At 43.0% G+C, this 23152-nt stretch overlaps 1 protein-coding gene across 4 annotated transcripts in view; it reads left to right on the forward strand.

Moving 5' to 3' along the window:
* Positions 1 to 23152, forward strand: part of rbfox1 (RNA binding fox-1 homolog 1) — a 615123-nt gene that overhangs the window by 250444 nt on the left and 341527 nt on the right. For 2 of the 4 annotated variants that reach the window (XM_070856702.1, XM_070856703.1), the window contains exon 1: positions 12345 to 12587. In XM_070856702.1, the coding sequence (XP_070712803.1) occupies positions 12372 to 12587 (216 nt within the window). In that variant the 5' untranslated portion in view covers positions 12345 to 12371. Of the gene's footprint in view, positions 1 to 10995; positions 11029 to 12338; positions 12588 to 23152 lie in introns of those variants that run through there. The other 2 variants (XM_070856701.1, XM_070856700.1) reach the window with 2 other exon arrangements.

Raw genomic sequence — 23152 nt, forward strand, 5'->3', positions numbered from 1 at the left:
GATCGTTTCCACATAATACCATTTATTTCTTGCTAAGTTATGCACCCTTCTATATGACAGATATCCCCTGCTCACCAGTCAGATGCACTCAACTTTGAAATGTCAGTATTCACCATTTAGGCTGCAGGGCACTGCTGTGAATACAGGTATGGAGAAAAACGGATTTGGTTCATGTACCAGCATATGCTCAGTTCTCTCGATGCCCGGTGCAGTTGCCGTTGAGCTCCTGCACCCTTTGGTATATCGGAGATGTTCATTTGTCAGAATTAGTGCAAAGTGGTTGGAAAAAAAAACGTTAATTGATGCAGCTCATTTTCAAAGCATCAGAAATGAATGCAGTTTTTGAATGGCAATGAAGCATGTGAGACAAACGGATGTAAATTGTCAATCTGGACGTAATTATGAATTATGGGATAATCATGAGACCAAACGAATTAATCTAGCACAATTGAGTTTATTTTCCAACAAAAAAATTCACCTGGTCAAAATTTCAACGTGTCGGTGGATCCCAGGCAACAGGGTTAAACTGAGAATGACAGTAAATGTGATTAAAGAAATCTTTCTGCCCCCGCTCCAGTGCTGAACTGGAGCAACACACCTGAAGTGCTCTGTCCAGGTCTTGGAGCTAAGGACTTTACAGCAGAAGACTTCTCCTCTAAAACCGATTATCTGATCATTCGTCTCAATGCTACAACAACAGCAACTTATATTTATATAGCACCTTTAATGTAATGAAATGGCCCAAAGCGCTTCACAGGAGTATCATGAGACAAAAAAATTTGACACCAAGCCGCATAGGGGCAAATTAGGGCAGGTGACCGAAAGCTTGGTCAAAGAGGTAGGTTTTAAGGAGCATCTTAAAGGAGGAAAGAGAGGCGGGGAGGTTTAGGCAGAGAATTCCAGAGCTTAGGGCCTAGGCAACAGAAAGCACGGCCATCAATGATTAAGCGATTATAATCAGGGATGCTCAGGAGGGCACAATTAGAGGAACACAGATATCTCGGGAGGTCGTGGAGCTGGAGGAGATTATAGAGATAGGAAGGGATGAGGCCATGGTGGGATTTGAAAACAAGGGTGAGAATTTTGAAATGGAGGGTTGCTTAACCAAGAGCCAATGTCGGTCAGCGAGCACAGGGGTGATGGGTGAGCAGGACTTGGAGCGAGTTAGGAAATGGGCAACCGAGTTTTGGATCACCTCTAGTTTAAGTAGGATAGAATCTGGGAGGCCAGTCAGGAGTTCATTGGAATAATCAAGTCTAGAAAGAAAGAAAGACTTGTATTTATATAGCATCTTTCACGACCACCGGACATCTCAAAGCGCTTCACAGTCAATTAAGCACTTTTGGAGTGTAGTCACTGTTGTAATGTGGGAAACGAGGCATCCAAATTGCGCACGGCAAGCTTCCACAAACAGCAATGTGATAATGACCAGATAATCTGTTTTGTTTATGTTGACAAGAGGTAACAACAGCATGGATGAGTGTTTCAGCAACGGATGAGCTGAGGCAAGGGCGGAGATGGGCGATGTTACAGAGGTGGAAATAGGCGGTCTTAGTTATACTGCAGATATGTTGTCGAAAGCTCATTGCAGGTTCAAATATGACACCAAGGTTGTGAACACTGTGCAATGCTGTATGTGGGACCTCGGCAGTGCACAATTTAGCTGCTACATTTTCCTACATTACAACAGTGATGAAATTTTAAAAGTGCATAATCGACCGTGAGGCACTTTGGGACAGCCTGAGACGGTGAACGCCATGATAAAAATGTAGGTTCTTCCATCTTGCTTTCATCTGGTTGCCAATAAAAATCAGCAGCTGGAAGGTCGCAGTTCAACTTGAACATTCAGGTTTGGAGGGAATGGAGAATTATAGATTATTTAAAAAAAAATCAATCTTTGGCCCACCCCAAAGATCCCCATGGACCCTCTGGCTAGCAGAGATTCTGCGACTGGACACAGTGCCATGTTTTATGAGGACTCTTAGGTCCAGCTCCATCACCGCCCTCCCAGGAAAACCCCAGATATCCTGTGGCAATGTAAAAGGGGTAGAGTCCCACTCCAGTAATTTGGGCACATAAATCTAGGCTGACACTCCAGTGCAGGGCTGAGGGAGTGCTGCACTGTCGGAGGTATCATCTTTCAATGAGATGTTAAATCGAGACCCCCTCTGCCCTCTCAGGTGGACATAAAAGATCCCATGGCATTATTTCGAAGAAGAACAGGGGAGTTATCCCCGGTGTCTTGGCCAATATTTATTCCTTAATCAATATTACCCAAACAGATTCTCTGGTCATTATCACATTGTTGTTTGTGGGAGCTTGCAGTTCACAAATTGATTGCCGCGTTTCCCACATTACAACAGTGACTACAATCCAAAAGTTCTTTATTGGCTGTAAAGCGCTTTGAGACTTCTGGTGGTCGTGAAAGGCGCTATATAAATGCAAGTCTTTCTTTCTTTAAATGGTCCTTATATTTCAGCATGCATTGAACAATGGAATTTTTGTACACATGCGTGTTTTATTAGCTATTTTGCGATCTTAAATCTTGGGTTTTTAAACAAAATGCTTTTTAAAAAAAAATTTAATCAAGGACTAGATTCATAGACTAATGACTGGAAAACTAGCTGGTGAAATTCTGCAGCTACCCTGCCAGCAGCTGAATACACTTGTAGTGATGTTTAATTAAACAAGAGCCATAATAGGAGGGAAACCTGTGAAACGGCCATGGAGCTAATCCTCCAGCCTTGATAGGCGTCCCTGTGTGATTGTGATTGATGAGGTGATTGTTCTTAACATCTTCATTTGCATCCTTCCCTAATACCCGCAGGCAGAGGTGCTTTGTATTACGAGATGAGAACTCACTGTCTCTACAGGCTAATGTGGTAAAGGGATGGAGAAATTGTGAAGAGGGATTGAATGGATGATCAGGATGAACACATTAAGCAATTGGTTTTTACAATCTTCAAGTAATCTTTAAAATGCTTGTGGCTTCTACAGCTGCATAATCCAGTACATCTCGTTAAAAGTTTCCTTTGCTTTATTTTTCAATTTCATTATTTTCTTTAAAAAAGCAAAAAGAACTTAATGTCTCATGTTTTGTATAATGTTATTCATTAGTGGTTCACATGTTATATAATAAATATTGCGTAACTCTCTCACGGAATATAAATATTAACAACAATTAATGGTCTGATGCAATAGTTTCACAAACATTAAATTCAAATTGATATATAAGATAGTTACTAAAAATTCAGATCACACGTATGCCCATCTGCAGTCTTCAGTTTAATTGCTGAGTCTTTTGAGGGAATATATTGCTGCAACTTCTGTTACCCAGTGTCAGATTCAAGCATTCCCTGGTCAGCCGTAACATTAGCCAGATGCAAAGTAAACTGCCTCTACATTACCCCAACCATGTGCAACAACCCCACATTTCAAAGAATAAACCTACTACATTAATACTTGCATCAGGCACCCTTCTGACTTCTATCAGTGAGACAGCAAATTAAGTATCAATTTAAGGATGTTGAGATCTAAGCTCATTTTACATAGGCGCCTTACTGACAGCTGAGAGCATCACTACCAGATACAATTTGTTTCTATGTTTACACATGAATGCCCTCACTTAGGATTTACAATATTACTATTTTTTTTCCTAGTTTTACTTTTATGTTTAAAAAAGCACCACATTAAAGATAAATATACTTTCAGAAATAGGGTGGGATCAGATGAGGAACTATTAAAGTTTATTTTCTGATTTTTGATATAAATGTAAATTAACTGAATAATAAATAATTACTTACAGATAGTATTTATTTAGCAAAGTAGCACTACAGTTACAATGTTTCAATATATTATTTTGGCTGTGTTTAGTTTTGACCGTGCACAGGAATATTTTGCTTAAAGATCAAATCAGAGCTGGGCGCCCAAAAAGGGGATACATTTATCCCATCAATCTGCCGTGGCTTTGAACTCGAGCCCCAGAGGTGAGAAGGCAGCTGGTATGCTAACAGCTGTGCCACCTTACATCATGTTGAAAGTTGATGCATTATGTTGGCAACATGATTAAGGAATTCAAAGCACTAGCAGTATTTTCATTCCATTGTGGCTTGCAGTGTTTGACAATTTTGATTCGATGAAACATTTCTGCAATGTAGAGGCCTTTTCGAGACCTAGGTCAACAATTGGCATTGGTCCGATCTTCATTACCTCTGACGTTGATTTTCAATAGAATTGTTTGGTATTCAATTGAAATTGTTTTAAGTTTCCTCTTTCTATTTTTATTTCACCTCTACCATTTTTGTTTTGGTTATCTAATAACATAATGGTTATGTCACTGGACTCGTAATCCAGAGACGTGAGTTCAAATCCCACCACGGCAGCTGTGGGAATTCAAATTCAGTTAATTAAATAAATCTGGAATTTACAAAAAAGCTAGTACTGTATCGGTAATGGTGACCATGATACCACCGGATTGTTGTTAAAAACCCAACTGGTTCACTAATGTTCTTTAGGGAAGGAAAAGTGCCGTCCTCACCCGGTCTGGCCTATATGTGACTCCAGACCCACAGCAATGTGGTTGACTCTTAACCGACCCTCTGAAATGGCCTAGCAAGCCACTCAATTGTACCAAACCGCTATGGCAAAATCAGCTCTGTGGGAGTACCTTAACCGCACGGACTGCAGAGGCTCACCACCACCTTCTCGAGGGCCATTAGGGATGGGCAATAACTGTCAGTGATGCCCACACTCCATGAACGAATAAATGAAAAAAAAACTGGGATTCATGAGGCAGTCAGATTTCTATCCAGAGCTTAATGTGTTTTGAGAATTCTGTATTCTCTCAGGGAAAATAGCTCAGGCGCATTGGATCACTTGGGCGGGACAAATATTGGAAAATGATATGGCTTGTATTTCATACTTTGAGGAAACCTTTCTGATTTTCCTTCCAAATGAAGGGACAATTAAGTGGATTCCTTTGCAGGCATGTGCTCTGACCTTCCTGATTTTCCTTTATTCTGAGCGTGCCCGGGGGCAGACCCAGGAAAATATCCTTGTCTATCTTTTCTGTATTCATTGACTGGTGCACTGTTTCTGTTGCTGTACACTAATTAAGGGAACCATTGCTGCAATGAAAGCAATGTTTCTCTTTGATAGCTGTGGTTGTATCAGAAACACTGATGCGTGGTGATGCAACCACAAATTTATAAGGAATTATAAATGAATCTCCCGTTGCCCCTAATAAGTCTAATCACGATAGAGTAGGACTGATTTTTGGGTCCTTATCATTCTACTTGTGCTTAAAAATGGGTCAGTAGTTGGGTCAGGCCTGAAATAGTAAAGGAAGCATTGGTTTACTATTAAATTCCTGCGAGTGCTGATTCTCAGGCAGACCTTACTTCAGGTGGCTCGAGCTCCCACCTAAAGACAGGCAACCACATTGTAAAGGGGACCTCAATCAAAATGGATCGGGTCATAGAATCATAGAAATTTACAGCTTGGAAGGACGTCATTTCGGCCCATCGTGCCCGCACCGGCCAACCAAGAGCTACCCCGCCTAATCCCACTTTCCAGCTCTTGGTCCGTAGCCCTGTAGGTTACGGCACTTTAAGTGCACATCCAAGTATCTTTTAAATGTGGTGAGGGTTCCTGCCTCTACCACCCTTTCAGGCAGTAAGTTCCAGACCCCCACCACCCTCTGGGTGAAGAAATTTCCCCTCATATCTCCTCTAAATCTCCCCCCAATTACTTTAAATCTATGCCCCCTGGTTGTTGACCCCTCTGCCAAGGGAAACATGTCCTTCCTGTCCACTCTATATAGGCCCCTCATAATTTTATACACCTCAATCAGGTCTCCCTTTAGTCTCCTTTGTTCCAAAGAAAAACAGACCCAGAATCTTTCTTCATAGCCAAAATTCTCCAGTCCAGGCAACATTCTTGTAAATCTTCTCTGCAACCTTTCCAGTGCAATCACATCTTTCCTGTAATGTGTTGACCAGAACTGCACACACTACTCCAGCTGCAGCCTAACCAGTGTTTTGTACAGTTCAAGCATAACCCCCTTGCTCTTGAATTCTACACCTCGACTAATACAGGCAAGTATTCCATATGCCTTCTTAACCACCTGGCCTGCTGGTTTCAGGGATCTGTGGACCTGCACTCCAAGGTCCCTTTGTTCCTTTACACTTTTCAGTGTTGTACCATTTAATGTGTATTCCCTTGTCTTGTTAGACCTCCCCAAATGGATTACACCACACTTATCTGGATTGAGCTCCATTTGCCACAGTTCTGCCCACCTGACCAATACATTGATATCTTCCTGCAGTCTACAGCTTTCTTCTTCATTATCAACCACACGGCCTATTTTAGTGTCATCTGCTGACTCCTCAGGACAGCCGCTGCATGCGCCCCACCCACCACATGGTCTGATGTATGGTCCACATGAAAATTGACACCCTCCCTCGCCAACCCAGCCTTTAAAATACAACTGAATGCATAGCCATGCTTGGATGATTTATGTGTGCCATTTATTGATATACGCTGCCTTGTTATGTTTAAGATGCTGCACCTTACAAAGTGATGGGTATAGTGCTGAGGCCCGAGGAATGAGACTTCAATGAAATTTTCTCCAAAATAATGCTCATTATTTACATAAAATTTGTTGAATGTTTAAAATATTTCTGTACAGGCTACACTCCGATCACACTAATTAGAAATTATGTCTTTAACAACCGACGCTTTTAATTGGGATTCACTCGAAGCTCAAACTATATTTGAACAGTGCTGATCAGTTTAATTGGGATGAAATTTTTATTTTGAAATGACATTGCACGTATAAATGTGTGTCGGCTATGGTTCAGTGGATAACACTCTCGCCTCTGAGTCAGAAGGTTGTGGGTTCAAGTCACACTCCAGAGACAAGAGCACATAAATCTAGGCTGACCCTCCAGTGTAGTACTGAGGAAGTTCTGCACTGTCAGAGGTGCCGTCTTTCGGACGAGACGTTAAACCCTGCTCTCTCAGGTGGACATAAAAGATCCCATGGCACTATTTCTAAGAAGAACAGGGGAGTTATTCCTGGTGTCCTGGTCAATATTCTAGCTGTGTTATAGCTGAAATACAAGTAAAAAGAAAACAAAAGACTTGCATTTATATAGCACCTTTCATTACCAACGGACGTCTCAAAATACTTTATTGCGAATGAAGTACTTTTGGAGTGTAATCACTGTTGTAATGTGCGAAATACGGCAGCCAATTTGTACACAGCAAGCTCCCACAAACAGCAATGTGATAATGGCCAGATAATCTGTTTTAGTGATATTGATTAAGGGATAAATATAGGCCAGGACACTGAGAATAACTCCCCTGCTTTTCTTCAAATAGTGCCATGGGATCTTTTACGTCCACCTGAGAGAGCGGATGGGGCCTTGGTTTAACATCCCATCCAAAAGGCGGCACCTCCGACAGAACAGCACTGCTTCAGCACTGCACTGGAGTGCCAGCCTAGATTTATGTGCTCAAGTCCCTAGAGTAGGACTTGAACCCATAACCTTCTGACAAAGGTCAGATTATTTCCCCCCAAAGACATATATCTCCAGATGAATGTTATAACACCAATTTTCATCTCTATAGCACCTTTTAAGATAGAAAAACACATCTCCAGGTGATTCCCAGACCCAAACTTGACTGGGAGGGTTAATTAAAGTGACCAAAAGCACGATCAAAGAGAAGGGTTTTCTGGAAGTTTTTAACGGCAGGGAGGGAGCTAGAGAGTTAAAGAGGTTTAGGGAGGATGTTCCAGAGAGTGATCCTAGACAGCTGAAGTCTCTCCAAGAGAAAATGGAGGAAAGGGAGGGGGCATGGACAGGAGACCAAAGTCAGGGGACCGGGGAGAAGATTCTAGAAGTAGGGTGGGGTGAGATCATCTCTGGATTTACAGATGGACTAGCATATTGGATTTAATTAAATCCACTGGGTGACAGAGTGTCACTATAGGTGGGTGAGTAAGGCTTGATGGAAATAGAATATGGCCCTTGAGTTTTGGGCAATTAGGAGTTTTTGGAGGCTATGGTCTGTATAGCTGTTGATCAGTCAATGTCCAATCAGATTGCGGGAATATGCTATCCGTTCAATTTATTCAAATTTAACAGCCATGGTGAATTGACAAAAAATAACAAATTAACTTCTGTATATGGTAGCAACCACGCATTTTGGCTACCATTGATGTGTACCATCATTAACGGCATATTTATCTTATTCGTAAAGAAAAAAAGACTTGGATTTATAGCATCTTTCACAACCTCCGAATGTCTCAAACGCTTTACAGCCAATTAAGTACTTTTGGAGTGTAGTCACTGTTGTAAGCAGAAACATATTTTGTTTGAACACTTTTAATATTCATATTATTTAATCTGAATTTAGTAAACTATTAGTGATTTTGTGTCTATTTTGATCTCTGCATATTTGTTGAGGCACTGAAATAATGTGTTATTTCTGTAGCATCAATATGATGTCTAAATGCAGCACAATGTTATTTGTGTTGAAAAAAGATGATTAAGACTTAGTGTAATGATATAGATATTGTGTGTGAAATCTAGGACAAATTCATAGACATATCTTGTTAGATGAACGAGGACTCAAACCCTGCAGCATTATATGTTATCAGGTGGTTATCATGTGTTAAAATGTCAGGAGGCGCACTCAACTTGAAGAGACAAATTAATTAAAATATTCACAAAATTAACACCCCCAAAAATTGTCACCTTATTCGTAAAGGAATTGAAAAGCAACTAATTATTAGTTTGCTCCTCCTGGCAATATAGCACAGAGACTTGTATTATGGTTGAGTGCATGGCCAGCTCTGGCTATTGCCCTTTTGTGTCCTTTTCCCCTCGAGAAGAGGGAATATCAGTGAACAGGCCCACTTAGGAACCTTCCTACTGGCATATGAACGGAATGATGAGGAAACCAAAAAAGTGAAAAGTAACTATTAATCAAGCAAAGGAGTAAAAATAATGCACAATCAAATACCTGTAATTCTATAATGATTGCGATGTGAACACATTTTATAGTTGCATACATTTTTAATTGAAGTTATTTTGGAATACATCTGGGTAACTGACCATTTTATTTAATCTTGAGGAAGTTCCATGACATGGACACACAAGTCATTCAATTCTGCTTAAAGTACTTTTCTGTTTGTTTTGGCTGTTTGGAGTGCACGTTCTGTCTGTGTATTAGTGTGTCACGGTGGTGTTCATTCTTTTCTGTGCTGCAGCTGTATAATTGGCTGTTGCTGCTGCTATCAAAGACTTGAGGGAGCTTCTTTTGAAGCAAAGCTGATCCCTTTACAACCGCAGCTAGCAAAGGGAATTCAGTCAATGCATTGATGGACTTTGCATTATTTAGTACAGGAGCGACTGATCCAACCTCTGTTATACTCAGGAAGTCAAAATGTTATTACGGTGCATTAGGGATGTACAAAAGATTCATATTGTTGATGTTGGTGATCTTGCATGAACAACGCAGCATTTTCTCTTTAAATTCACACATTCAGGGAAAAGAAATTAATACGAAAAGCACCAACTTCTGGTTTCAATCATAAATGATCATTTAAAGCTGCAACATGATATTTTACAAATTTGTGGCTGGCCATGCAAATCTGTCTTATGCTCATCCCAACTACATTTTCATTTTAACTATCTTGTGGGTTGTCATTTACTCCCATTTACATAAACTTGAGGTGATCCAAAACTCGGCTGCCCATGTCCTAACTCATACCAAGTCCCACTCACCCTTCACCCCTGTGCTCGCTGACCTACATTGGCTCCCGGTTAAGCAATGCCTCGATTTCAAAATTCTCATTGTTGTTTTCAAAACCCTCCATGGCCTTGCCCCTCCCTATCCTGTAACCTACTCCAGCCCCACAACCCCCCAGAGATGTCTGTGCTCCTCGAATTCTGCCCTCTTGCATATTTCTATTATAATCGCTCCAACATTGGTGGCCGTGCTTTCTGTTGCCTAGGCTCTGAACTTTGGAACTCCCTGCCTAAACCTCTCTGCCTCTTTACCTCTCTTTCCTCCTTCAAGACGCTCCTTAAAACCCACCTCTTTGCCCAGGCTTTTGGTGACCTGTGTTAATTTCTACTATGCAGCTCAGTGTCAAATTTTTTGTCTCATAATACTCCTGTGAAGTGCCTTGGGACATTTCACTACGTTAAAGGCGCTATATAAATACAAGTTGTTGTTGTTGAATAATTTTTATTTCTCTAGCTGCCACTGACTGGGTAACTCCTGAGTAGAAATAGGACTGAGAGAGCTAAGTTTTCTGTAACTGCACAGGTTTCTTCCAGGTTTAAATGTCTGCTTTTATAAAGTCTTCTTTGTATGTTTATAAAGCTGGAAAAGGATGGAAGACTTGAAGCCATCCGTTTATATCATTACGTTGCAACTGTGGAAATGTGGAAAATATTTCCACAGTCGTCGGCTCTCATGTGTGTGATAAATTAGATATGGCAATGCAGTGGAAGAGCAAAGTCTGCATTTGATCATTTTGTTCCTTCAGCAATAAGATTTGTAACTCAAGTGGCTTGAGGCAGAATTACTATGCTGCTTTATTTAGTGTCAAAGCGTGTGGGCTTATCGTCAAACGTAAAACAAAATACTCCTTGCTTTAAAGCTGTGGTTAAGGCAGCCAAAGAATGCAGAAGCTTGCATATTGCTTTTTGATACAGTATCAAAATGTCTGGCAGTCGCTCGTGCACTGTATCTGGTAGCAGTCGGAGGAGGAGTGGCCTTCTGTGATTAACTAGGGTAAAGTCTGGCAGGAAGACCCATATGTTTCAGGTTTGGGAGCAGTCAAATGTTGAGTGGGAGGTCAGAAAACAATGCATAAGCTCCCCCCCAAACATACACATGCTCACACACGCCTTCATCCATAATTGATGCCTGCTTTGGGCAGATGCTTTAGGCCCTAGTATTCCAGCTCATAAGTTTATGGAGGCAAAAGGGAGCAAGATGGTGCAGCAGGTATTTTTATTTTCAACTATGTCCTTTGCTTTAAATTATATCTCTGCGGTGGGATGGGAGACAGGAAATTGTTTGGAATGGTGAAAGCAGGGTCAATAGGTGCAGGTCCCATGTGAGAAACTCCGCTGTGGTGTGAGTCGCTCGCACTGAAAGTGCTGCAGCGATATGGGATTCTGTGGTGCTGCTTTGAGTCTCCTGATACACAGCAGCATTACAGCATTACACCATTAAGGCTCAGTAATGCAAGCGTGGCAGCAGGTTTTTTTTTTCTTGGAAGCTCTGTGGAGTTGCTGGATTATTGTTCATTTTGCTGTGACACAGGGGAGTTCCGTTATTGTGCACGAGCCCACAGTGCTCTCCTGATGGTGTGGCAGTTTTACTTAATATAATTTACATCAACCTCGCAGAGCTCGTTGCTAGCTGCAAATCCTTGGTACTTGAACGCTGACACTAAATGTCTTGTGTCCTTACCGATTGTCACAAAAAAAAACCCAACCTAATTGACTGCAGAAAAGCAGAAGGAATGCTGAATCACTTTCTTTTTTGGGAAAACTGGCTACTTAGACCTTTATGTGGCAGAGGAGTTTTATGAAGCCTTCAGAGCCGTGTCAGAACTGACAACTTAAAAGGGTTTTTTTTTTAATGTGTTTGGTCTGCGTAGACTTCGATGTGATTAGGCGGGTTTTTAGTTATATTATCGCTTGCCTTCAAGCTGAAAGCAATAAACTGGATTTTTTAACTGCGCCACGTAAAGCATATTTTCGAGCTAAATGTGGTTTTCATTAGATTTGGGCCAGCACATTTAGCAGAGGCTGACAGTCTGCCATCCTTTGTTCTTCTCCACTGCTGCCAGCAACTACTTTATAAGAGATTCGAAGCCCCAAAGCAGCTTCAGAGAGAAAAAAACCTGATGACTTCAATAACAATCCCCACAGTGTCAGACACTGGTGAGACATCACACTATAACCAGTTTCACATTTGGTGCTTAAACATTTGAGTTTTAAGCTGCACGATGCTGTGGGTGCCAAGGTAATGTGTGAGAGTTTAACATTTCTAATTAAATGTTGGTAGTAATTATCACAAAGTGTGAAAGCATGAATATTAATGGCGGGGGTGGGGGGGGGGGGTGTGGGCGCGAGGGGCTGCATCGAAAGCAGCGATGTTGTTAATGAGAGTCTGCAGGGTCTGCACAACAGCTGTTTCGTGACTGAGGAAAGACCAGTATGAGAAATCAGCATGCCAACTACACCTGGAAATGCGTTTTCCCTGTCTTTAATTCTGTTCATTGTGTTCTTTCCTCTGATCCACAGGGTAACCAGGAAGCCACAGCACCCCCTGACACTATGGCCCAGCCTTATGCGTCAGCTCAGTTTGCTCCACCTCAGAATGGGATCCCGACAGAATACACAGCTCCACATCCCCATCCAGCCCCGGACTACACAGGCCAGACCACAGTCCCTGAGCACACGTTAAACATGTACCCTACTGCCCAGACACACTCAGAACAGAGCGGTACCGACACAAATGCACAAACCGTGTCCGGAACAGCCACGGTAAGTGCAACTTTTCTACTTTTCTAGTCCACGGGCCAGAACCACAATGGTTACATGCATTTTGTCTCAGCAATTGCTGGCGAATTAATGTTAGATTAAAGTCATTGGTATAAAAAGATCTATTGGCTGTGAACTGGAGTTTGGCTTGCACTTTTGTCTTCTATTTGATGGAAGCGTTTTTTTCATAAATTTTCAGGGCTTCACGTGTCATTTTCTTCACGTGTGTAAATTGTGAATAACACAATAATGGTTTTCACACTCAGGGTCAGGTGCTTGAGGACATAAAAGATAGGGTTTTGTCAAACACTTTTCATAAAGAGCGTGTCTTTTAAATGTGTTCAAATTTCAAGACATCTTAGAGTGCCACTCAGTCACCATTGGCTTTTTAACTGCCAATAAAGTGCTGCCATCCAGAAAGCTGGACTGAAAATTTATGTTTAACATCCAAACGCTCGCAGGAGTAACAAGCAGCTTTGAGGGCTACTGCATAAGGCAGTTTACGGAACATGACATAGACTTACGTCCAAGTAAGAAAGTAAACCATAAACAAAGCATAGCACTGTGTCTGGCCCCCATTGCTATAACTGCTGTGTGTTTGGTTACATTCAAAATGGAGCTGGACAGATCATCCATGCTTTTAAATGGTAAGAGTCATTTTAAAGTTTATTCCAATCTTTTTAATAATACAATCTTTGGATTATTAAGCATACAGCTATTAGTCTAACCAGAATCTGATAGGCTGTGGTGCTGTGTTTAAATGTTTACCTTGCAAGTAAGAAAGTATATAACACTATGGGCCCAAGTTTCCACATGATTTGTGCCTGATTTTTAGGAGCAACTGGTGGAGAACGGACTATCTTAGAAATCGCAATTTTCCACATTTTTTTTTCTGCAGTTCTAGTCAGGTAGAACAGTTCTACTTTGGAACAGAATTTTTTCTTCAAAAGGGGGCGTGTCCGGCCACTGACGCCTGATTTCAAAGTTTCCACAGTGAAAACGTACTCCAAACTAAGTTAGAATGGAGCAAGTGAAGATTTTTGTAGAACTGAAAAAACCTGTTCTACACTTTAAAAAATCAGGCGCAGGTTACAAATTAGGCGTCCAGAACGAGGTGGGGGGGGGGGGAGGGAAGGGAAGTCATTAAATTCTACAATAAATCCTTATTCATACTTCTACAAATATTATACAAATAAATCCAACCTGAATAAACATTTATAAGCAAAGAAAAGATTAAATAAACCATCTTCCTACCTGTGTGAAAGTGCTTCAGGCACGGAGAATGCTGCAGGAAGCCTGAGGCGCCCGTTCTTTCCCGCGGGGGGGGGGGAGGCGCCCGTTCTTTCCCGCGGGGGGGGGGGGAGGCGCCCGTTCTTTCCCGCGGGGGGGGGGGAGGCGCACGTTCTTTCCCGCGGGGGGGGGGGAGGCGCACGTTCTTTCCCGCGGGGGGGGGAGGAGGATGCGTCCGTTCTTTCCCGCGGGGGGGGGGGGGGAGGATGCGCCCGTTCTTTCCCGCGGGGGGGGGGGAGGCGCCTGGGCGCCCGTTCTTTCCCGCGGGGGGGGGGAGGATGCGTCCGTTCTTTCCCGCGGGGGGGGGGAGGCGCCTGGGCGCCCGTTCTTTCCCGCGGGGTGGGGGGAGGCGCCCATTCTGCCCGCGGGGGGGGAGGGGAGAGGAGGCGCCCGTTCTTTCCCGCGGAGGGGGGGGCCCGTTCTTCCCGGGTGGAGGTGGTATTAGGCGTCCGTTCTTCCCGCGGGGGGGGGGAACGGGAGAGGAGGCGCCCGTTCTTCCCACGGGGGGGGGGGGGCGACAGGAGACGCCCGTTCTTTCCCACGGGGGGGGGGAGGAGGCGCCCGTTCTTCCCGCGGGGGGGTGGGGAGAAGGAGACAGTGAGAAGGCTGCAAGTGCTGATGTGCTGATGGCAATGTGCTTTTATTAAAAAAATGTTCAAAAATTAAACAGCTACAAAGAACTACAAAAATGGCCGAGTGCCAATGTTTTTTTCACACTGAGCATGCGCGAATGCTCCAACGCGCACGCGCAGCGTTGCCGGCAGGAAAAAAACTAATTTAAATAGTACCCGCCCCCTCTCACTTACAAAATCGGCGCGAGTGTAGGCTCCGCCCCCCCTGGGCGCCGCGCCAGGCAGACAAGGAGCTGCAGGGCGCTCCAGAATCGCGATTTTTTTTTTTTAGGCGCCGTTTTAGGCGCGAAAAATGGGCGCCCAGCTCGGAGGGGCGCCCGTTTTTTATCGTGTGGAAACTTGGGCCCTATATTTCATCTGGAAAATACTGTCAAATACAACATGTTGACCAGTTCCATTCAAGTATCACCACTTCGCTGTCCCCACAACTATTTCTCTTAGTCACCACGGTCCTTGGGGACTTCAACATTTTTCAGTCCAAATCAGGACAGTGATATCTGTGGAACTTTGCTGTTGATTTCTTGTCAATTACACCATCAGAATCATGTCAGGAGATGTTCTACTCAGGTACCAGTAAGTGGACTTTGTCTATTTAAGACAGCATCATACCTTCTTGGTTGCAGCAACGCAATGGTAGCAGGCTGGGCCTGTGACTTGTAGCTTGTCGATATTTCATCACAATGGATCCATAGAACATTTTAAGTCCATTCAATAGGCCTTGGTGGATTCTGTTGATTCTGTTCGATGCTGCATTCTTGGAGAATGACATTTTGGTTTTCTGTCCCATTTTATTCTTGTCTTCAGTGTTATGTGGAACTTCTGCAGGATATTTTCCATTGTTGCCTCAAGTCTTGATCAGGTTTCTGGTGGCTTTAAATAGCATTGCTTGATAATTCAATAGAAAACTGATGAAGACTCAAGCTTAAATACTCTAGAAAAAATATCCACAGAATACTGAAGACCAGCAAGTCAGAAACCCAATTTAGTTTAGTTGTTAGTGTACCAGTAATTCCGTCCGTGTAATCCCCATTCTCCCAACTATCCTTTCAAACCCCAAACCCTCAAAGAGTGCGGGACAACTGAGTCTGGTTGCAAAAATTCCTTAATGAGTTTTAATTTTTTATTTATTTATTCGTTCCTGGGATGTGGGGGTCACTGGTAAGGCTAGCATTTATTGCCCATCCCTAATTGCTCTTGAGAAGGTGGTGGTGAGCCACCATCTTAAACCGCTGTTCGTTGTAACGATTTGGTACAACTGAATGGCTTGCGAGGCCATTTCATTGAAACAGAAATACAGAAACATAGAAAGTAGGTGCAGGAGTAGACCATTCAGCCCTTCAAGCCTGCACCACCATTCAATATGATCATGGCTGATCATGCAACTTCAGTACCCCATTCCTGCTTACTCTCCATACCCCTTGATCCCTTTCGCCGTAAGGGCCACATCTGACTCCCTTTTGAATATATCTAATGACCTGGCCTCAACAGCTTCCTGTGGTAGAGAATTCCACAGGTTCACAATTCTGAGTGAAGAAGTTTCTCCTCATCTCAGTCCTAAATGGCTTAGGCCCTTTTCCTTAGACTGTGACCCCTGGTTCTGGACTTCCCCAACATCGGGAACATTCTTCCTGCATCTAACCTGTCCAATCCCGTCAGAATTTTATATGTTTCTATGAGATCCCCTCTCATTCTTCTAAATTCCAGTGAATATAAGCCTAGTCGATCCAGTCTTTCTTCATATGTCAGTCCTGCCATCCTGAGAATCAGTCTGGTGAACCTTTGCTGCACTCCCTCAATAGCAAGAATGTCCTTCCTCAGATTAGGAGACCAAAACTGTACACAATATTCAAGGTGTGGCCTCACCAAGGCCCTGTACAACTGCAGTAAGACCTCCCTGCTCCTATACTCAAATCCTCTCGCTATGAAGACCAACATGCAATTTGCCTCTTCATCGCCTGCTGTACCTGCATGCCAACTTTCAATGACTGATGTATCATGACACCCAGGTTTCGTTTCCTAATCTGTCACCATTCAGATAATATTCTGCCTTCCTGTTTTTGCCACCAAATTGGATAACCTAATATTTATCTACATTATACTGCATCTGCCATGCATTTGTCCATTCACCTAACCTGTCCAAGTCATCCTGCAGCTTCTTAGCATCCTCCTCACAGCTCACACTGCCACCCAGCTTAGTGTCATCTGCAAACTTGGAGATATTACATTCAATTCCTTCATCTAAATCGTTGATGTATACTGCAAATAGCTGGGGTCTCAGCACTGAACCTTGCGGTACCCCACTAGTCACTGCCTGCCATTCTGGAAAGGACCCATTTATTCCTACTCTTTGCTTCCTGTCTGCCAACCAGTTCTCTACCAACGTAAAAACATTACCCACAATACCACGTGCTTTAATTTTGCACACTAATTTCTTGTGTGGGACCTTGTCAAAAGCCTTTTGAAAGTCTAAATACATCACATCCACTGGTTCTCCTTTGTCCACTATACTAGTTATATCCTCAAAAAATTCTAGAAGATTTGTCAAGCATGATTTCCCTTTCATAAATCCATGCTGACTTGGACCGATCCTGTCACTGCTTTCCATCTTACATCTATATTACATCTTTAATAATTGATTCCAACATTTTCCCCATTACCGATGTCAGGCTAACCGGTCTATAATTCCTTGTTTTCTCTCCCCTTCCTTTTTTAAAAAGTGGGGTTACATTAGCTACGCTCCAATCCATAGGAACTGATGCAGAGTCAATAGAATGTTGGAAAATGACCACCAATGCATCCACTATTTCTAGGGCCACTTCCTTAAGTACTCTGGGATGCAGACGATCAGGCCCTGGGGATTTATCAGCTTTCAATCTCATCAATTTCCCTAACACAATTTCCTGACTAATAAGGATTTCCTTCAGTTACTCCTTCTCGCAAGACCCTCGGTCCCCTAGTATTTCCGGAAGGTTGTTTGTCTCTTCCTTAGTGAAGACAGAACCAAAGTATTTGTTCAACTGGTCTGCCATTTCTTTGTTCCCCATTATAAATTCACCTGATTCTGACTGCAAGGGACCTACATTTGTCTTCACTAACCTTTTTCTCTTTACATATGTATGGAAGCTTTTGCAGTCAGTTTTTATGTTCCCTGCAAGCTTCCTCTCATACTCTATTTTCCCCCTCCTAATTAAACCCTTTGTCCTCCTCTGCTGAATTCTAAATTTCTCCCAGTCCTCAGGTTTTCTGCTTTTTCTGGCTAATTTATATGCCTCTTCCTTGGATTTAACACTATCCCTAATTTCCCTTGTTAGCCACGGTTGAGCCACCTTCCCCGTTTTATTTTCAGAGGGCAATTAGGAGTCAACCGCATTTCTGTGGGTCTGTCGTCAAATATGCATATAATGCTGTGCCTTTAGTTAACAGGGCATACAGTGTAAGGCTTATCTTGTTCAACCCCCTCCCACTCCCCACATCCCCCACACCCCCCAGAGTGCTCCACTGCCTTGCTGGGTCCCATCAAAACAACCTGACAGAAAGTTGGCAAAACATACCGAATGGGACAGGTAAGGCAAGAACAGCTTCTGACTCTCTGATTGGGAGTCAGCCCCATTTTCTATCACAAATGTTGCAAGATTGACCCCGGTGTCTGGTAGTATTTTAACACTACAGCACTGAAGTATTTTAAGTTATTATGCCCATTATAAACTGAGAGCACAAATGTGACAAGGGTGTATATGTCTTTTCTAACTGGAATGAAAGTTCTAATTGCAAACTGCAGTGGTACCAATGTCACAGTCACAATACATTGTTTAGATAGGCAGAACTTGACAGAAGTGTAGTGAGCTTGTCATAGTTTAGCTATCTTCCTCCGCCAGCAGCGGAATAAAGCGGATGAATTATACAATAAAAATAATTTATTATTTCACTTGATATTTTAATACTATTTGTAAGGAACTGTACAAATCAGCACCTGAAGGTGCAAGATGATTTCCTGAGACAATTTTAAAGAGTTTTTTTTGGATGAATGTAATTATTAGAAAACTGACAGTGGAGCATTATGCCGGCCAACCCCTCGGATATCTGGAATCCCAAGCATCAATTTTGGTTTGCAAGCAAAAAAATCCTCTAGATAATGGCACTTTATAATGTCAAATATAGGACATGGGAAGGTTAAAACTTATTCCGTGTGTGCAATTAACTGGCTTGTGAGGCAGCGTTTAGCCATAGATAGTGTGCGTCAAATCAGTGTGAAGAAATTTGCAGTTTAATTGTTGTTAAAAAGAAGTTAATTCCTTCAAACAAATGCATGCTGTTTCCAAAGATCCACTTGCGAATTCTGGTTGCATATCTATCTTCACCTGCTTGGACTCATTTGGAAGCAATCCATCAGTGAACAGAGCATTGCAATGAAATGTAAATAACTTTTAATAGCAGCAGTAAGATTAAATGATGATGGAAATGTATGCAGAAATAATCTATGATACTTTTCTTCACCCATAGATTCAATACAGGCCTGCGAAAGGCCAGGGAAATAAATATTGCAATTTTAGAATGATCTTATCCATAAATCTTTGGCTTTTTCTTAGTAAAATTGTACCTTTAGTTTTGAAGCATTCAAAATGTCAATAATTTATGTCATTAGTGCTGAATAAATGTGCTCCTAGACTGGTTGCATTAAGCCTGCAAGCATCTTTTATAGATGAAATAGATACATGATAATATTCACCCACTGTATATTGATTTCCGAGGGGGCTTTCATTTTACTGCAATACATCTTAAGCCCTTAGGAGACCCCAGAACTCAAAACTAGACATAGTTATTTGCTTTCAATTGGTATAATTTAGATTGGCAGGCTTCTAGGATTAGATTTTCAAATGCTTATCTTTGTCTTTGGAACAAAAAATACATAAAGAATTATAGTGTTGGATCGCCACAAATACTTGGAACATCTATCTATTGTTGAATTGTTTTGATGTCTCAATCAATAAGGCGCAGACTCTGAGACAACTGGCTTGGTTTACAATCATGTTTTGCATTTCTCATCTCACTATAGTGGTTGTCAGCGTATCTCTAGACTGGGTCCTGCAACATAGTACTGGTCAGAGGTGTTCCTGGCTGCGTCACCCTCACTGCATGTCCACGTGCAGATAGTTACTTTTAACCCACAAGATTAGGAACAGGGGCCTAGAAATTGGTTTGCCTGTGCCAGAACGGGTGGGCCCCGAGGCGCACCCGATATTGGGCTTCATTTACGAGACCAGTCAGCTGTCGGGGCTTACTGGACATCCCCAGGCAGCTTGCCAACGAAGAGCATTTTGATTTTTGCCGTTGCGTTGCCAGTAGCGGACCTCAGGAAGGTTCTAGGAGAGCAGGGGGAGGGGTTGGGGTTGAGGGTGCAGTCAGAGGAGGGGGGGCAAGCGATCAGGAGAGAGGGGGCAATCGGAAGAGAGGGGCCGCATTTGGGAGGGGCTTGGACGGGGGGCTGGCATTCGTCTTCAGCGCTGTCGTGGACCTGGGAGGAATACTCCTGGTCCTCCCGGCTCCACATTCAGGTAAGTATTTTTGGTTGCGGCCTAAGTACCGCTTGGAGATTATGTTTTCCTGATCTTTCGGATGAAATGTTAAACTGAGGCCCTGTCTGTTCTTTCATGCAGACGTAAAAGCATGGCACTATTTCAAAGAAGAGCAGGGGAGTTATCCCCAGTTTCCTAGCCAATACTTATCCCTCAATCAACGCAAAAGAAACAGATTATCTGGTCATTATCACACTGCTGTTTGTGGGAGCTTGCTGTGCGCAATAGGCTGACGCATTTCCTCCATTACAACAGTGACTACACTCCAAAATTACTTCATTGGCTGTCAAGTGCTTTGTAACGTCCGGTGGTCGTGAAAGGCGCTATATAAATACAAATCTTTTTTTCTTTTGAATGCAGCTGGCTCAGTGTGGCTGTCTTCAGGGCAGTCCAATTTTGCAAAGTGGCCCTCACCAGGCGTTAGACCCTTTGCAAATGCAAATAATGTTATATATGTAAAATTGTGTTTACCTTATACAGCCACCAGAGGGCTCATCCCCTGGAGTCCCAAGGGATCCCATAATCCCTTGGGAGCACAGGTGCTTAAGGAGGCCTCACAGGGTGGAGAGGCACTCTTGAGATCTGCAATAAAAGACTAAGGTCACACTTTACTTTGAGCTCACAGTATCCAGTCAGACTCTTCCTTCATACATAACAAATAGGGCCCTACATGCCTCCTTGTCCGTCTTTGCCAATATGGCGGGCGGTGCATTTCCAGCAAATAATGAGTGTGCGCACAACACCTGACCATGGGCTTAGGTGCCTGAAAAATGGGGACGGAACCATTGAATTTCTATTCCGATCAAAGCAGCTTTTGAGGAAAAAATGTTAGATCGACAGTGTCGAAATATTGTATTATCAGCAAAAAAAATACAATTTTTGGATGAAAAACAGGATTTGTTTTCAACATTCTAAATTTTAAAAGTTTGGGTTTTGCCATTTGGGGTGTTTTAATGAAAAACCTGATACCACTGTTCCTCTCTGTACAATGGTGCAATCCAGCTTGGATTAAACAGACTTTTTAACGTTAAAACCAATTTATAATGACCTGCCGTTTTGCTTCTCTTTTATTGCAATTATCTGTTTATTGATTACTAGGCCCCGGAATGTTCTGGACAATTGGTTGATTTCTGCCTGGGGTTGGAGTAGGGGTGCCAGGATTTAATCCTGCTTGAACTGACCCATTAAAATTCAATAGTTGGGGCCATGGGCCATTCTACCATTGACATCCTTTGGGTCAAAGAGGCATGTAGAGGAATTCTCAAGCTACCAGGGAATTCTTCCCTTTAAAGTGGAACTCTCGCTAGCTAAATGCTGGCATGAGCCCTGCTGAGTGCCAAAAGAGGTCTAACTAGTGACTTATAAAGTGTTGGGGGAGAGAGGGAAGACTTCTTTTCCCACGAGCGGGTCCACTGATATAGAGGGTCGACGCTCGCCCCAGCCCACGTAGCGATACTCGAAGTTAGCAGACAGAGACGGATGGCAAAGTATAAGGATCTTTATTACGAACGTCCGGGAACAACCCGTATCACAGCCGCCTGTGAGTGGGGATGCTCCCCGAACAGCACAATCATACAACTTTTATACATTTCAAAAACCCCTCTGTTCCCGGACAAGACCTCCCTAGATCTCTAATTGGACTACCTTATCAGCGCTACTTCCCTAATTGGACTACCTTATCAGTACTATTCCAGATTGACAGGTCATGAGCTCTGACTGACAGGCCATGATCTCGTGACCATCTTAGACCGTTCCCAGAATGGTATCATTACGTTGGGATTTGTTATATATTTCCTTTGGTGCCATGAAGTCTCTCTCTGGTCTCTTCTCACCGCCTTATCAGCAGTCTGTTTAGGTTCTCTCCTATTGACATTCCATGTTGGAATACTATCTGGTATCTCAACCCATAACAGTACCTTCTGGAGCCTTGGAGCTGGAATGTACAAGGCGTGAGAAGAGGTACAAGGCGTGAGAAGTAAAGCCTTTACCTCCTTATGCAGGGACCAGCACTTTAATCCTTGTTCCGCTGGTACCCCTAATGCCAAATTTCTCTTACAATTCCCCCCCTTTTGGCCCTTGGCTATACGCCAAGCTGGCCATAATTCCCGACAACTATCTCCCTGTAGGCGAGTTCCAGATAGGTTCGTTCACCTGGGTGGCCATCTCCCAAGCTTCGGGACTCCCTGAAACCTTCCCACAGAGTTATATAAGGTAAGTCCTTCCAGTCGGACTGTTTAAATTTTCATCCCTTATGGCCTTAATCATAGTGCGTGCCCTGACGTGTCGTTTGGCCTGTTTTATTCGTGCACATGTTAATCCAGTCATGACCAACAGAACAAGGCCCTGTATCACTACAAGTACGTGTGATATTATTCTTATCCATGGGTGAATTTGAATATTAAGTCCAATGTCAAACAGCTTTGAGTACCAGGGCTGATCAGGCAGCATTGCGTTAGTGTCTCTCTGTAAATTGTCTATTTCTTCCATCAGCCGGATATACTGTCGTCTTTAATTTTGGATTCCTTGCACCAGACGTAATTGTTCCTCATTTAATTCAGGTATCTGTTTGCCTTGCGGTTCCCATATCGCCTCTTCGTACCCTTCTCGGAGGGTATCCGTGATTGTTCCGTGGATGATTTCCGTTGCCTCGGGATGAATATGATATCCGTCTATGTCTATATCACCCTTCGGTCTGAAGCAGAAGTTAGGACTAATGAGGACACAGGGGGTGATTCCTCCCCTGGTCTTAATGGTTAGGTTGGCTGCCCCCGTGCTCACGCACCACTCTCCGTTCCCTTGCGGGGCAGCGATGGTCTTTAAGAGGAGTGATACTCAACATACATCCGTTTATCTGGTGGAATCCGCACTCATCATTCGTCATTTGTGGCGTACCTCGACATAAAACCACTTGGTTATTTTTATAGCAGTCGATTATGGCAATGCCTCTGGTACTATTGTTAACTTTAATCGTCCATCTGGCAGGCTGATGGTAACGCAACCGAGTTTGGTTTCTCACTTCACCGATATTATCAATCTGGTATAAGGGGTCTCCCTTTGTTACATCATACTGTGGTATGGA

The sequence above is a fragment of the Pristiophorus japonicus genome, chromosome 15 (assembly GCF_044704955.1).
Source record: "Pristiophorus japonicus isolate sPriJap1 chromosome 15, sPriJap1.hap1, whole genome shotgun sequence".
Lineage (NCBI taxonomy): Eukaryota > Metazoa > Chordata > Chondrichthyes > Pristiophoridae > Pristiophorus > Pristiophorus japonicus.